Genomic DNA, 15,700 nt, shown 5'->3' with positions numbered 1-15,700 from the left:
TACATATAAGCCCTCAGGGACATTTCCAGCCTCATTGCCTATAATTCCCCAACTCTAGGTTTCAACCAAAATACCCTTAATTTTAATCACCTATTCCGAGACATGATCTTTCCATCAAAAACAACCTGCTCCCACTTTTCCAACTGCCAGTACCTTACCTATCTGTCAAGGCCCAGCTCTAATGTCACAGCTTTCAGTTACTCTGTCATCCAGAAGTGTAACAAAACAACTATTACGCATTGACTGTATGTTAAGACACTGGAGATACAAAAATGAACTCTCCTCACTGTTCTTATAATAGAATTTTCATTCTTTTTATACAGTATTCAGTAAAATCTGCCTGATAAAACAATTAATTGGCTATATGTTTTACCTTGTGAATTTCTTTTTTTTTTTTAATAAATTTATTTATCTATTTATTTTTGGCTGTATTGGGTCTTCGTTGCTGCACGCCAGCTTTCTCTAGTTGCGGCGAGCAGGGGCTACTCTTTGTTGCAGTGTGCAGACTTCTTATTGCGGTGGCTTCTCTTGTTGTGGAGCATGGGCTCTAGGCACACGGGCTTCAGTAGTTGTGGCAGGCGTGCTCAGTAGTTGTGGCTCATGGGCTCTAGAGCGTAGGCTCAGTAGTTGTGGCACATGGGCTTGGTTGCTCAGCAGCACATGGGATCTTCACAGACCAGGGCTTGAACCCATGTCCCCTGCATTGGCAGGTGGATTCTTAACCACTGCGCCACCAGGGAAGTCCCTACCTTGTGAATTTTTTACAGGTGGAGACCATTTTTTATTCCTACTAACAGGATGCTATTACAATACCTTGATTAGACAAGTGCTTACTGAAGTTTAAAGTCTACCCATTTGTCTGTGGATACTGTAACAACCTCTTACCTGTCTTTGGAAGTTTCATTCTAGAACCATCCAGTCCAGTTTCCAAAGAGCCTGAGTGATCTATTAAAAAATGTGAATCATGTAAAGCAACTATACTCCAATAAAAATTAATTAAAAAATAATGTGAACCAGACTGTCAATTCCATATTTAAAAACAGTGGCTTCCCCTTAGATGAGGCAATGGTATCTTAGCCACAACACCAAAATCACAAGCAGCAAAAGAAGAAAAGAACACAGATAAACTGGACTTCATCAAAATTCGAAACTTTTATGCTTCCAAGGACACCATTAAGAAAGTAGGACTTCCCTGGTGGCACAGTGGTTAAGAATCGCCTGCCAATGCAGGGGACACAGGTTCGAGCCCTAGTCCCAGAAGATTCCACATGCCGCAAAGCTACTAAGCCCATGAGCCACAACTACTGAAGCCCATGTGCCTCAAGCCCACGCTCCACAACAAAAGAAGCCACCGCAATGAGAAGCCTGCACACTGCAACAAAGAGTAGCCCCTGCTCGCCGCAACTAAGAAAGCCCGCGCACAGCAACAAAGACCCAATGCAGCCAAAAAATAAATATATAAATAAATATATTTTAAAAAAAAAGAAAGTAAAAAGACAATTCACAGGGAATTCCCTGGCGGTCCAGTGGTTAAGACCCGGTGCTTTCACTGAAGAGGGCCCAGGTTTGATCCCTGGTCGGGGAACTAAGATCCCACAAGCCACATGGTGCGGACAAAAAAACAAAAACAAAAAAATAAAGACAATTCACAGAATGGGAGACAATATATGCAAATCATGTATCTAATAAGGGACTTATAACCAAAATATATAAAGAACTCAACAATAAAGGACAAATGAGCCAATCTTAAAAACTGGCACAGGATTTAAATAGACATTTCTCCAACGAAGACAAGACATACAAATGGTCAGAAGCACAAGAAAAGATGTTCAACATCGTTAGTCCTTAAGGAAATGCAAATCAAAACCACAGTGAGATACCACTTCACACCCACTAGGGAGGCTAAAAGGAAAAAGAAAAAGACAATAACAAGCACTGATGAGGATGTGAAAACATTGGAAAACTCATTCATAGGTGGTGGGAATATGAAGTGATGCAGCTGCTTTAGAAAATAGTTTGGCAGTTGCTCTAAATGTTAAACATAGTGTTACGACATGACTTAGCAATTCCACTGCTAGGTATACACCCAAGGGAGATGAAAACATATGTCCACACAAAAACGTGTATACTAATGTTCATAGCAGGAAACAACCCAAGTGTCCATCAACAAATGAGAGAATAAACAAAATGTGGTATAGCCATCCAATAGAGTATTATCAGGCAATAAAAAGGAATGAAGTACTGATACATATCATATTACCACATAGTTGAATCTTGAAAACATGCAGTTAAAGAAGCCAGCTCCAAAAAAATCACATATTGTATGAGTCCATTTATATGAAACATCAAAAAAGGCAAATGCATACAAACTGAAAGTAGATTAGTGATTATCAGGGGCTGGAGGGAGGGGGGAATGGGGAATGACTGCTAATGGGTACAGGGTTTCTTTCCGGGGTAATGAAAATGTTCTGAAATTAGATAGTGGTGATGGTTGCACAACTCTATAAAATATACTGAAAAGCACTGCTTTGTGCACTCTAAAAGGATAAACTTTACTACATGCAAGTTATATCTCAGTAAAGCTGTTATATATAAAAAGTAAACAAAAATAACAAAAAACAACAACAACAAACCCCATCACTTCTCATCCAGTTATAATGAAGCCCAAACTCCTGGCCAGCCTGCAAGGCCCTAGGCCTACCTTTCCAGCCTCCTTTTCTGCCATCTCCTCCACGCTCATGGTGCCCTGGAGACACCTGCCTCCTCTCCCCTCCACTGATGGAAAGCTCACTCCTATATTACAGTCTTGTCACATGATCTTCCCTCTGACCAAGTCTACATACACCTGGCTTCCACACGCATGTTCAGAGCTCAGATTATACATCATCTCCTCAGAGAGCCCTCCTCCGACTTCACATTCCCAAGTGGTCTTCCCAGTCACTCTGTCATTGTACTATTACATTTTCTTCATAGTACTTATAAAGCATAAGGTGTACAAAGTTATCTTGATTATTTTTCCTTTGTTTGTCCCTCCTGCCCTAATAGGCTATCAAAACATCTGTTGAGCTGAACTGACGCTAATGAACTTACTATTCAGATGGTGAACGATTGTAACTGAAGTTATGAAATAGATCATCTTACAGGGAGGTATTAATAAATGCCATGTTAGAGGTACAGATGGGTATGAGAGAAATTCCAGATTAGAAAATGACACGTAGCTGCAACAGCTGTGGAAAAGCTTCATGGAAGTGATGGGACTGAAAATAGACTGAGAGATTAATGGAAGTGTGAAAGGCATTATGCGAGAAAGGTACCTCTGCATAGCGCCCTCCCCGACCGTGTCCGTGACCAGCACTTCACCCACATACACCCCACCATGACTCATAGGACTGTAACGTGGAACCGAGAACTTGAATCTTAAACCATAAATGCTTCAAGGGCACTTGTGCATGCCTCCCCCCACCTAACGCAGGCATAGAAACATTTGTCAAACAACTAATAAAGAAACAAGTACAGGTACTATTCCAGAAGTCTTACCATTTTGATGAGAAGCAATTTCTGCCTCCTCACAATTACACATGGTTTCTATTGCAGACCTTTTCTGGCCCTTTACTTAGGAGAACGGAGGAAGTCGGTCCTTTTTTAGGTTTTTTTTTTTTTAATGTTTTAAGGACAGAATGATAACAACAACAAACTACATATCTCTAGGTCACCCTTAAAGCTGAATCTCAGTGGACTTGTGGAGAACTAAGCTGCAAAGGTTCCCTGCCATTCCTGTCCCAGTGTGGCATTTCTAAGACATGAACTGGATTTTCAGTAGTTACTGGAGTACCTGCATAGCAGCACGACATAATGGGAAGTTTAATCCCAGCCATGTGGTCCCAAGTTTGAATGCTAGCTTCTCTATTTAACTAACTGTTTAACCTAAGGTAAGTAAGTCAACCTCTCTGAGGCCATTTCTTTATTTGTAAAATGATGTATTTCAACTGCCCTGTAGATGTGTGTGTAGACTAGAGAATGTGCATACATTAGCCACTGCAGGGCCTAGCACACGCTTGATCCACTGCAAACGTTAGTTACAATGACCAAGTCAAAAGAATTACAGTCACAAGAATTACAAAGTGCCAGGGTCACAGGTTGCTGGTCAATAAAAAAAAAGTGCTTTAGTACAGAAGATAGTTGATTTCTAGCTTCTTGGGAATTTGATGAGCAGGACTGACTTTGCATTATTTCAATACTATCAGTCTTTCTGGCTAAGGAAGGGATGCTTGCTGCTGGACCTGTCGTTTAACCAGTACAAGAACTCTTGGAACTTGGAAGTGAGACTGTTAAAATATAACATCAGCCATCTAAGTGAACTGCAGGAAGCTCTACAAATGAGACCTTTTGTACTATGTCTTAAAGGCCAACCTGAACTAAATATCAAGTGGTGGAGGGAAAAAGGCAGAGTAATCCAAAGCCTCTACTACCTGCTTTAAAAATATATGAAGAAAAATGTGTATCTATCAGGTTGCTAAAAGACAATACGTAGTTGATATTATCTGATCCACTGTGAAAGCATACTGTCTAAAACTTTACAAGAAAAACAATTTCTGAGTCTTAAATCTTCTCACAACATGGACCACAGAGTGCTACTGAGCAGACTAGCATAATATAATACCATGTAACAATTTACTTGGTAGACTGTTAAAGAGGCAATTCTATGTGCTCTTCGCAATGGGTGGATTTATAGCTAATAGTCTAGTACCCAGTTTACTAGGTTTCATGATCAGTTGCCATCCCGTGAGTTCCAGGAAGCCTGAAGCAGAAGACTAAAGGTTTCCTGGTACCATATGTGTATGTACCTTAAAGGTAAGCACAAGTAATGGAAACTGGAAAAGGTGATCTGGAGCAGGTATAATAACCCTTCCCTTTGACAGTATGTACAGCTAAGAGATGAATGAGGTCTGAAACGATACTATACAAGGTGTGATCAAGCCACAAAAGCACACAAAAGATCCCTGTGAACCACAAACAAGCTCTAGAGGGGAAGTTCCAATTCTGTGTGGCAACAACCACCTTTCCTCACCTTGCAGATGGGCTCATTTGTCAAAACTCAGCTCAGGAGTCTCCTCCAGCTCTAAAAAGCCTTCCCGAACCCTACCTCCTCCTAAATGCCGGGTAGACTGCCTTTTCCCTACGTCCCCAGGACCTACAAACGCACATCTTGCACCCTTTCACGACTTCATGCTTGTTTTCCTGACTGCCTCTCCCAATAAACTTAGCAGCTCCTTCAGGGAATAGACCTTGTCTCACCTCTTTCTGTTCCATAAGCCAACACTGCCTGGCCCTCAAACATTTGTCGAAAGACATATTTACAGGACATTCAGCCCAGCATGCTTTGTATACTGAAAGACTATAAATAACCTACCCTCCCATCAACAGGGGACTGGTTAAACCAGCCATTCTCAAAGTATGGTCCAAGGATCCCTGAGGGACCATGAGACCCTTCCAGGAGTCTGCGAGTTCCCCCTTTAACTACATATCTGGGTGAAGACACATATTCTTCCAATACTTTAACCAAAACAAAATAGCACACTGCCTGAGTGAAGAACCAGATGTGAGAATCTAGCTTTCTTCTATTAAACCAAACATAAGAGATTTGCAAATACTTGTAACAAAACTACTCTTTCTCATTGGCGTTTGTTCTGGAAAATAGTTATGTTTTTATAGAAATATGTTAACATGTAATGCGTTTATTATTGTTAGCTTTAATGAATTAGCAAATATTTTTAAATTTTCTCAGTTTTAATTTCTAATACAGTTAGTATCTACAGGGAGAACCTGTATAAAAAAAGGCTCTTTGGGGTTCTCAGTGATTTTTATATGTGTTAAACGGTCCTGAGACCAAAACACCTGAGAATGGTTGGTTAAAGAAACAATGGGGCTTCCCTGGTGGCGCAGTGGTTAAGAATCCACCTGCCAGTGCAGGGGACATGGGTTCAAGCCCTGGTCCGGGAAGATCCCACATGCCGCAGAGCAACTAAGCCCATGTGCCACAACTACTGAGCCTGCGCTCTAGAGCCCGCGAGCCACAACTACTGAAGCCCACGGGCCTAGAGCCTGTGCTCCGCAACAAGAGAAGCCACTGCAATGAGAGGCCTGCGCACCACAACGAAGAGTAGCCCCCGCTCGCCGCAACAAGAGAAAGCCCACGCAGCAACGAAGACCCAGTGCAGCCAAAAATCAATAAATAAAATTAATTAATTTAAAAAAAAAAGAAACAATGGTACAGTTGTACAATAAGAGTATGTATCCAGCCTTATTTTTTAAAGAATGTGGTAGGTTGATAAGTGCTAGTAGTAAAAACCAATGTCGAAGCTATACTGCTAAGTTTTAAAAAAAGAAGGCAAAACAAAGTATATATGTGTACATTTTTTTTAAAAGAGGCACCACTATACACACATGAGATATATGTATACACAAATTCTTTGGATGAACATCCAAGAAAAGTAAAAAAGTAGGTATCCCTGAGGACAGTAACTGGGGAACCAGAGGGCAGGATGGGAGAGAGATCTTCCACTCCACTCCTAGTGTATTTGAAAATTTTACCATCTGCATGTATTACCCTTTTCAAAAAATCAAGAGTGGAATAAAAATTATATTGAAATAGTACAAAGCATTAAACTCACATTAAAGAACAGACTGTAATGACACTGTAAAATATTAAATGATACATTGTGAAATAAAACAAGCAATTTTTAAAACAGTAATACATAATATATTCTTGAAAAACAGTCTGGAAGATATACTGCATATAAAAAGTATTAACAGTATTTTTTCCTCCCAGTTAGTGCGATTACAAGTTTTTTGCTTCCCTATCTTTCTTGGATTTCTAAACCTTTGATAACTTAATACAAACTATTTCTATAATCAGAAAAACAAGGAAAGAGTTTAAATACATAGGTACAGAGGATTCCCTGGTGGTCCGGTGGTTAGGGCTCCACGCTTTCACTGCTGAGAGCCCGGGGTTCAATCCCTGGTTGGGGAACTATGATGTCACAAGCCATGCGGCATGGCCGGAAAAAAAAACCCAAAGGTACAAATGTATGTGTATCTATGTCTGTACTTAATAAAATATTTAGTAAGCCAAAAATTACATGAATATAGTAGCACCTATTAGATACCTTTACACCAAGACCTTGTCTGGATGTTTGTAAGCTAAGTTTAAAACTCTGTGGGACCTTCCCTGGCAGTCCAGTGGTTAAGATTTCGCCTTCCAAGGCAGGGGGTGCAGGTTTGATCCCTGGTCAGGGAGCTAAGTTCCCAGATGCCTGGGGCCAAAAAACCAAAACATAAAGCAGAAGCAATACTGTAACAAATTCAATAAATACTTTAAAAATGGTCCACGTTAAAAAAAAAACAAAACTCTCATTACCCTATGGTTTAAAAACTATTCTGGGGACTTCCCTGGTGGCACAGTGGTTAACACTCTGCACTTCCAATGCAGGAGCCTGGGTTCGATCCCTGGTCAGGGAACTAGATCCCACATGCATGCCACAACTAAAAATTTGTATGCCACAACTAAGGGGCTGGCGAGTTGCAACTAAGGAGCCTGCGAGCCACAACTGCCGCACCTAGGACCCAGTGAAACTAAACAAATAAAATATTTTTTTAAAAAAACTATTCCAAAAAAAAAAAAAAACTATTCTGATCGAGTCATTTTATTCCTAGTAACCTATCCCAAGGAAAGGATATCTGCTCAATGGTTTACATACAATGATGTTCATAAGAGCATTACTAAACAGCAAATAACCCAAATGTTCCGTACCACACTGGTTAGACAGACTCTAGTTCAACCCTAAGGTACATACGACACAGAGGCTCAGGCCAAAATCCTAGGACTCACTGTGCACTGCTTTGCCTCCATCACCCCTCAGAGCCAACTCATGCCGTCCAGTCAGCCCTGCCTTCATACACACCCTAAAGCCCTTCATTTCTCAGCACCACCACCGCCACCGCCCAGTCCAAGCCACGGTCCACTCTCTTCATCCACCTGGTGTCCCTGGTACCACTCTTGGCACCTCACACAGAATCCCAAGTCAACCTTTAGAAGGTGAATCCACTCGTGCTGCTGTCCTATAAAACCCTTCAATAGCTTTCCAGTGCCTTTGAAGTCCAATCTTTCCCAGGACCCTCAAGGCTCCACCTGACTTCCTTCGACATCCCCCTTGCTCACCAGGCACCAATCACATTCCCTGCCTTTCTGTTCCTCAAACAAGCTATGCTAGTCTCACCTTAGGGCCTTCGCACTTGCTGCCCCTTCTCCCTGGAACACTCTGCTCCTGGATCATTATATGTTCATCCCTGTGGTTACTCACCTCCCAGAGAGGCATTCCCTAACCACACAACCTAGGATAATCACCTTAGCCTCATCACTAACTCATCACCCTTTCACGTCCTTCATAACAGGCACCTTTATCAAATACTATGCTGCTTATTCTGTATGTGCTATCTCCTGTCTCCTCAATGCCCACATCCCCTCACCTTGCTGTGGACTCTCACCTCTAAGAACAAAGGGAGGGACTTCCCTAGGGATGCAGGGGTTAAGAATCCGCCTGCCAATGCAGGGGACACAAGTTCGAGCCCTGGTCTGGGAAGATCCCACATGCCGCAGAGCAACTAAGCCCGTGCGCCACAACTTCTGAGCCTGTGCTCTAGAGCCCATGAGCCACAACTACTGAGCCTACGAGCCACAACTACTGAAGCCCGCGTGCCTAGAGCCCGTGATCTGCAACAAGAGGAGCCACGACAATGAGAAGCCCGCGCACTGCAACGAAGAGTAGCCCCTGCTCGTTGCAACTAGAAGAAAGCCTGCATGCAGCAACGAAGACCCGACGCAGACAAAAAAAGAAAAAAAGAAAAGAACAAAGGGATATCTGAGTACTCAAAAGATACTCAAAAGAATATCTGAACGGACTATAATACAGAAATTTTAAATGTTTTTGAAGAAGCTTTAAGAACACAGGAAAATGCTTACAATACATATCTAAGTGGGAGGGGGAACGGTTATCAACTAATGGAACACCAAGTTTGTTGGGGGTAGCGGGGCAAATACACAGAAAAGAAAAAAAGTAAAATAACTTCTGTTGGAATCTCCAAGTGTTGGGGTGGAATTGTGGGTAATTTTCACTTGCCTTTTCAGTTTCTTCCACAGCTTCGCATTTTCCAAATTTTCTACAAGGCGTGACTTTGATCGGAAAAAGCTACTTTAAAAAAATGACCACACCGGAAGGATGCTCAGATTCAGCTGTGCATGTGACAAAGTCAGTCTTACTGTCATGGGACACCTTATTCAAGTCAAATAGTTCTCCCGAAGTACACGTGAAAACCCTCAGACAAAGAAACCAGAAAAAATAGGGGGATGTGGAAGTGGACCTGTAGACTGGACAGACACCTCCAAGCTGGTCAGACCCTTGACCTGGGCTACATCCCGAGTCTCACCAAGCTAGCAGAAAAAAAAAAAAATGGAATATACCATACTCCAGATATTGCAGAATAAGCCAAGACTTTGTATGATCTACAAAAAGGTGAACTATTTAAAGTTGTTTTAGATACACTGTTGAACATCAGTCTCTTTAATACTTCTCCAATTCTCAGAAGTTTTCATTCTTACATAAGAAAAGACACACATTTATACTTAATGAGTATAAAAAAACAAAAAACAAAAAAAACTTAAGCCCTCTGAACTAGGTCATCTTTTCAGAGGAGAGGCTCAGCCCACTGACTAATTTGAAATGCCAGTCCCATCTGCAAACCTCAGCAAGAGCTGCAGTTAATATTAAGAGCAGAAACAGGTTTGTTCTTGAACATCTTTTCTCTCAAGTCCAGGATGCTTCCAAATGGAAACTTTCCAATTTTCCTGCACTTCAGATAGTAGATCTAGTAGAACCCTTAAAACAGGATTCTCATACCCTTCAGAGGGAAATTTCAGTCACCCATCACTCAACAAAAGAAGCTACCGCTAAATATAAGTTTTAATGGAACTCACTACTGAGTGCCATCTCTGTGTGTGTTCCTGTGTGTGCGCATGCACTCGCGTGCACACACAGGCTCATGCATATGTATGCAAACAACACACGCACACACACATAGAGAAAAGCTAATATTCTTTTTTTTTTAATAAATTTATTTTATTTATTTTTGGCTGCGTTGGGTCTTCGTTGCTGTGCAGGCTTTCGCTAGTTGCAGTGAGCGGGGGCTACTCTTTGTTGCGGTGCGCGGGCTTCTCACTGCGGTGGCTTCTCTTGTTGAGGAGCACCAGCTCTAGGCGCACGAACTTCAGTAGCTGTGGCATGCGTGCTCAGTAGTTGTGGTGCGCAAGTTTAGCTGCTCTGCGGCCTGAGGGATCTTCCTGGACCAGGGCTCAAACCCATGTCCCCCTGCATTGGCAGGCGGATTCTTAACCACTGCGCCACCAGGGAGGCCCCAAGGAAAGCTAATATTCTTTATGACAGAGTGTAGGACCCCGCTTCTGGCAACCTAAGAGAACTCTCCCATCTATTTACTCACTCACTTGCTAAAGACAATGTGAGCCAAAGACTTGGGGGTGGGTCTTCAAATAAGGTATTTGATAAGTCTCAGCCTGCACTGCTCCAGGCAGACTAGGCAGAGCCAATGGGTGACATCCATCATGAGGCTAATCTCAGATACACAGTAAATACAAACTTTTACCATAAATCATAGAGCTAATTAAGCAGAATGGACTTGATCGCTAGAGGCTGTTTGACTTTTTCTGGAAAAAATGTAGATAGAATCCGTGACCCATGCCTTCATCGGACTTGTTGAACTCCTTTTATGCATTAGGCAATTTGTCAGATCCCTGTCCTTTTTAAGTCACTCAGTAGAAACTGGAACATGGTGAAGGTAGAAAAAATATCACTCTAGCCCCCAGCACCTAGAACACTGATAGATAGCAGGTACTCAGTAAGTCTCTACTGGATAAATCAGAAGACATTTGCTGCACTGCATCATAACTGTGTGTGATGGCAGCAACAGAATCCACAAGCTATGTGCTTGTGGAGGAAAGAGACGAATTCTGCCAGGGCAGGTGAGGGAAGACTGCCCAAAAGCAATGAGTAGCCAGCCCTTCCCTGGAGGAGCCACCAGGGAGTGGCTGCAGGAAAACCACCCGGACAGGAGTATGCCCCAATCCAGGCTGCAGCAGATGGCCTGAGCTACTTTCCAACTCAAATTCCTACCAAGGTTTTATTTCCTGGGGTTTTGCTGCACTTCATCATCTCCTTCAAACCTTGAACTATAAAGGGGTACCTACAGAGGGATCCTTGTGCTTCTCTACCAGGAAATTAGGGAAAAGCAAACAGCCGCTAACAGAAAAATAAATGCTGTGGAATGTTTTCTTATTTACCAGGCAATGAGCCGGTAAGACTCTTAGACCTTCTGAGAGAGAAAAAATAATCTGAGAACATCCTCCAAGTCCACTAGAAACAGGCCACTTTCAAAACGAATCACTGTCCTTTATTCCTCCTCTTCTTCTTCTTTCCCTGATAAAGCTTTTTAATTGTTCATGCATAAACTACTTGCTTCCCAACAGAAAAAGATAATTTAAACATTGCAGAGTCACTTCTTACTCCAGGGAGAAACACTGGGAGGGAAATGAAAGCATTTGAAAGAGAATGGAAACTAAAATTCAGAACAAAGGAAAGTTAAAATGAACAAAATAAGGGAAAACAGCAAGTGGAAAGTTTTCAAAACCCCTAAAAAAGTGCAGAAATAAACTATTTCCCATCATATTCTCTTTAAAAATGGAAAGAGCCACTAATCCAGAACCAGGATGGATGGTGTGAAGCCCTTCATGCCAGAAGAAACAAGTTACCAATCAGTTGCTATAGAGAATGCAGAAAAATGGGCTCCCACCCAGCAGTTTCCTCCCCTCATTATGCCTACCAGGAGAAGCCCCACCTGACCACAAAACCCTTGGGTAGAGAGCCAGCCTTCCCTCTCACACAGTTCTCCCCCCTACCCAAACTGCATTCCAAACACGGAAGGAATAACATGCATTTGAATGTGGTATTAAAATTAAAATAGACCCAATCGTGGTAACAATACCCACAAGAGAAAATTCCAGGTGCAATCTGGTACACAGAACTCGGCCTTGTGTATGTTGAGGGAGGGTGACAGGATTCTTGAAGATCAAAATAAAAGCTTGCTTTTACAACCTGCTTAAGAGATAATGAACAAAACTCCGCCTTTGAGATACATCTTAATTCCCCGCTTTCAGGCTTTCTGTTTTCCAGCACCGTCCTCCACCTACCTCGCCAAACTAATCTGTGCTTCTGTAATGAAGATCCCTGGATAATTAGCCCATAATAGGCCATAACCACCCAGGACACTGATGAGAACAGAAGCCACAGTGTAGCACCCCGTTTGCAATAACAAGTTTTCATAAAGGAGTTGCTAATCATGAGCATCTGCATCCCAGAAGGGCCATGTATATACCTGGCAGCAGCACCACAGCTACCTCTCGCCTTTGAACGCCAATTCATTATGAACTGGTGTGAACGTGGGGTGGGAGGAGAGGGGAGAAGGGCCGTACTGAAAGGCTAAGAGAGCAGGCGATCTATAGCCCCCAATTCACCACGCAAGCCAAACGAGGCATTCTCAAGAAGCCATTTCCAGGGAAGCTGGATTCAAAAATGTAATTTATCAGAACGAGTCTCCTCCTTGTCTCCTAACGGCCTGGCCCTTGGAGAGGAGGGGGGAGTTAGTGGTGAGAGTTTACCTTAGAAGGCGGCAAGGAACAGACAGGCCTTTCAAAGCCACCCAGGGCTCTGCCCAGAGGTCCCAGGCGGCGCAGAGGGGCTGGAGCAGCGCGCGGCTGCGAGCCCCGCGGCGCCACAGGTTTCCCAGCGCGCGGCCCCGCCCGACTCCCACAGGTGGGCGGCGCTCGGCCCGGGGGGCTCGGGCGAGAGGAGGGGATGCTGCGGGTCACCAGGGACGCGGTGGACGGGGTAGGAGGTGGCCGAGGGACGGGGATGGCTTGGCCTTAAGGAAGCCGGGCGAGAGGGAAGCTCGGGGCTTTCAGCTGCCTGGATCTCGCTCCTCAGCTGGGTGGTAACCGGCTTCTCGCCACGGCAAGAGCAGCCCGCGCGGAGAGAGGGGCCGCGTGCACCTCCCACCCTCCTCCCAACGAGCCTCGGCCTCCTCCCTGGCGCGGTTAAGCCGCACGGCCGCGGGCCACCGGCTGCATGCGCCCCGGCACGTAGGAGCCTGCACTACCACACGCGGGCGGGGGAAGGGCGCCCGGGGACCGAAGAGACCCGGCCCCTCGCCGGCCCTTCGCCTCCCGGCCTCACCCGATCCCGCGTCGGCTCACCCCGCCCCTCGCCTCCGCACGTCCTCACCCGTGTTGGCCTTGATGTTCTCCCGCAAGAAGTGGCCGCTGGAGAGATGCTGGAGGCCAAAGTTCTCGGCGATCCTCTGGCACACGGTGCCCTTGCCCGAGCCGGGCGGCCCAAGGATGACCGCGCGCAGGAGTTTGGAAGCCATTGCCTTGGCGAGGAGGGGGAGGCCGAACTGGCAACCCGGACAGCGGCCTCGGAGAAGCCCCGGGAACTTTGCTTCTTCTGCCTCAGCCTCTGACACCCTGGGCTCGCGCGGGGACTTGCCGCGGCCCCTGCAGGGGAAGGAGAGACTTTTGAGACAACCCCTCGCCTCCGCCCCGCCGCGGGGCGGCTCGAAGGCGGAGTAAGCGCCACGCTACACCTCCCCGCCCTCCTCGCCCCCACGCTGCGATTCTGGCGAACGCCCGAGCGCCCGCCCCTGGCGGGGGCAGCCGTCGGGGTCTCGGAGGTCCACCCGGCCCGTCCCACCTCAATCCCTTCCTAAAACTCGCGCCCCACGCCCCGTCCGAGAAGGGAGTAGGGCATCCCCACGCCAGCCTCCCCCGAGTGGGGGGGCCGGGCTAGGCGGTGACTCCAGGCGCGCCGCCAGTCGCCCACGCCCCGGGAGGCCTGGGGGCTGAGCCCCAACCCGGGTCCCCGCACGTGGGCAGCGTTTGGTCCGCGCCTCGGCCCCTCCCCGGCGGCTGTCACCTCCCGGGGAGGCGCAGCGGCTGCCGGCCGCGCGGACGGCCCAGCGCCCACCTCCGCCGAGGGCTGACGGATGCGCTCTCAGCTGTGAGGAGCCGGAGTTCGGCGCCTCTCCACCCGGAGCAGTCAAATAAACACACACCTCCGCCGGGACGCGGCGCTCCGCGAGGCTTCCAGCCCGGATCCCGCTGGGCGGCGCCGCCTCCGCCCGCCCCCATTCGGAGCCCCGGCCGGCCGCGCGGGACTCGCGCCTTACGTAAGCGGGGAGAACGGCCCTGCGCTAGCCGCCTGTCAGTCCGCCCGCGCCTCTCCCCGCCCCGTAGCTCCGCTCCCACCCGCCTCCCCGGCCCGCTTGCTCCCCAAGACCCCGTGGGGTCCACGGGGGCGAAGGGAGGTGGAGAAGACGCAAGGGACAAAAACCCCTCTTTTGCGGTCGCCTGGGGACCCGGTCTCCTGTGGAGAGGAAGGAAAAACACAAGGTGCTGAGCGCCTACTGTGCGTCAAGTTCGCGGCTAGGTGATTTCCTTCAGCAACAACCGTTCCAAGTAGGGTATGCACAAGGGAGGAAGGGAGGCTTGGAGTATGGCCATTCATTCATTGATTCATTCATTCAGCAAATGTTTATTGAGCCCCTACTATGTGCCAGACACTGTTTTAGTCCCTCAGCATATAGCTGCGAACCAGAGATAGAATCCTGCCCCGGTGGAAGTTACATTCCAGCGGGAATTTTGAACTCTCATCTGCCGGACTCCAAAGCCCAGGTTCCTTGGGTTGGGAGGAAAAGGTGGGGCGGGGAGGGGGGAGATCATCCAGCCCTCAGGGTCTTATAGCCGACTGGTTCCATGACTTCAGAAGCCAGGACTTTGGCACTACGTTTACAACTCACTAAGTCCCGGTGGGTGCTGTCTCCTCCCTCTCCTCCCCCGGCATAACCAAATATCCCAATCCATATTCTCTGAAATCTGTTCCCACACCCCACACAGCTTTCATTTCCCCCTCAGATTTAGCGTGATAACCGCCTGCCCACAAGTCTCCGGCTTCCGCCAATCCATCCTTAATGCAGCGGCCAGAGATACTGCTAAAGTGCAAATCAATTTCCATTATTTCCCCACCTCAGATACTATCGTCCCTTCAACATAAAGCAAAAAATCGTCAGCAGGGGCACACAGGGGCCTTCCATACACCTTTGCATCCCACCGGCTCTGGTCCTCTGCCCTCCTTCCACAGGCCTCCTGCCTCCTGCCTTCGGGAAATCCACTGCAGGGTTCTGAGTGCGCCCAACTCGTGGCTCACAGACTCGGAGGGACAGTGTGGAGAAGAGCCTTCTCTAGATTCCTGGCTGCTCTGTCTGTGTTGGGGGACTGGGGGATGGGGAAGCCTGACGGTATCCCAGGTCCCAGCCTTCCTCCTCCACACACTGATGGCCAGACAGCAGCTGTCCCTGGCTACCTGGGAGCACACCCAGGCTGCCAACCCCCGGCCAGTGTTTGTTCCATAGGTTCATGCCCCTGTCTAAAATATCTCAGTGTTCTGTGGACCTCGGGGGGTTGTTACACCGAGCCCCTTCAGCCCTTCTCCTGGGAACAAAGAGGGAAAAGAATTTCTGGGGG

General features: G+C 46.7%; 1 protein-coding gene across 4 annotated transcripts in view; it reads right to left on the bottom strand.

Moving 5' to 3' along the window:
* AK4 (adenylate kinase 4) overlaps positions 1–14,329 on the bottom strand; it is a 75,010-nt gene extending 60,681 nt beyond the window's left edge. The window contains exons 1-2 of one of the 4 annotated variants that reach the window (XM_036859331.1): positions 14,145–14,329; positions 13,404–13,675 (exon numbers count right to left, since the gene is read on the bottom strand). In XM_036859331.1, the coding sequence (XP_036715226.1) occupies positions 13,404–13,675; positions 14,145–14,308 (436 nt within the window). In that variant the 5' untranslated portion in view covers positions 14,309–14,329. Of the gene's footprint in view, positions 1–13,403; positions 13,676–14,093 lie in introns of all 4 variants that reach the window. The other 3 variants (XM_036859321.1, XM_036859341.1, XM_036859351.1) reach the window with 3 other exon arrangements.
* Positions 14,330–15,700: the final 1,371 nt, after the last annotated feature.

The sequence above is a fragment of the Balaenoptera musculus genome, chromosome 1, assembly GCF_009873245.2.
Source record: "Balaenoptera musculus isolate JJ_BM4_2016_0621 chromosome 1, mBalMus1.pri.v3, whole genome shotgun sequence".
Taxonomy (NCBI): domain Eukaryota; kingdom Metazoa; phylum Chordata; class Mammalia; order Artiodactyla; family Balaenopteridae; genus Balaenoptera; species Balaenoptera musculus.
Note: the sequence above shows the minus strand (reverse complement) of the source record. Positions and strands in the feature narration are given on the sequence as shown.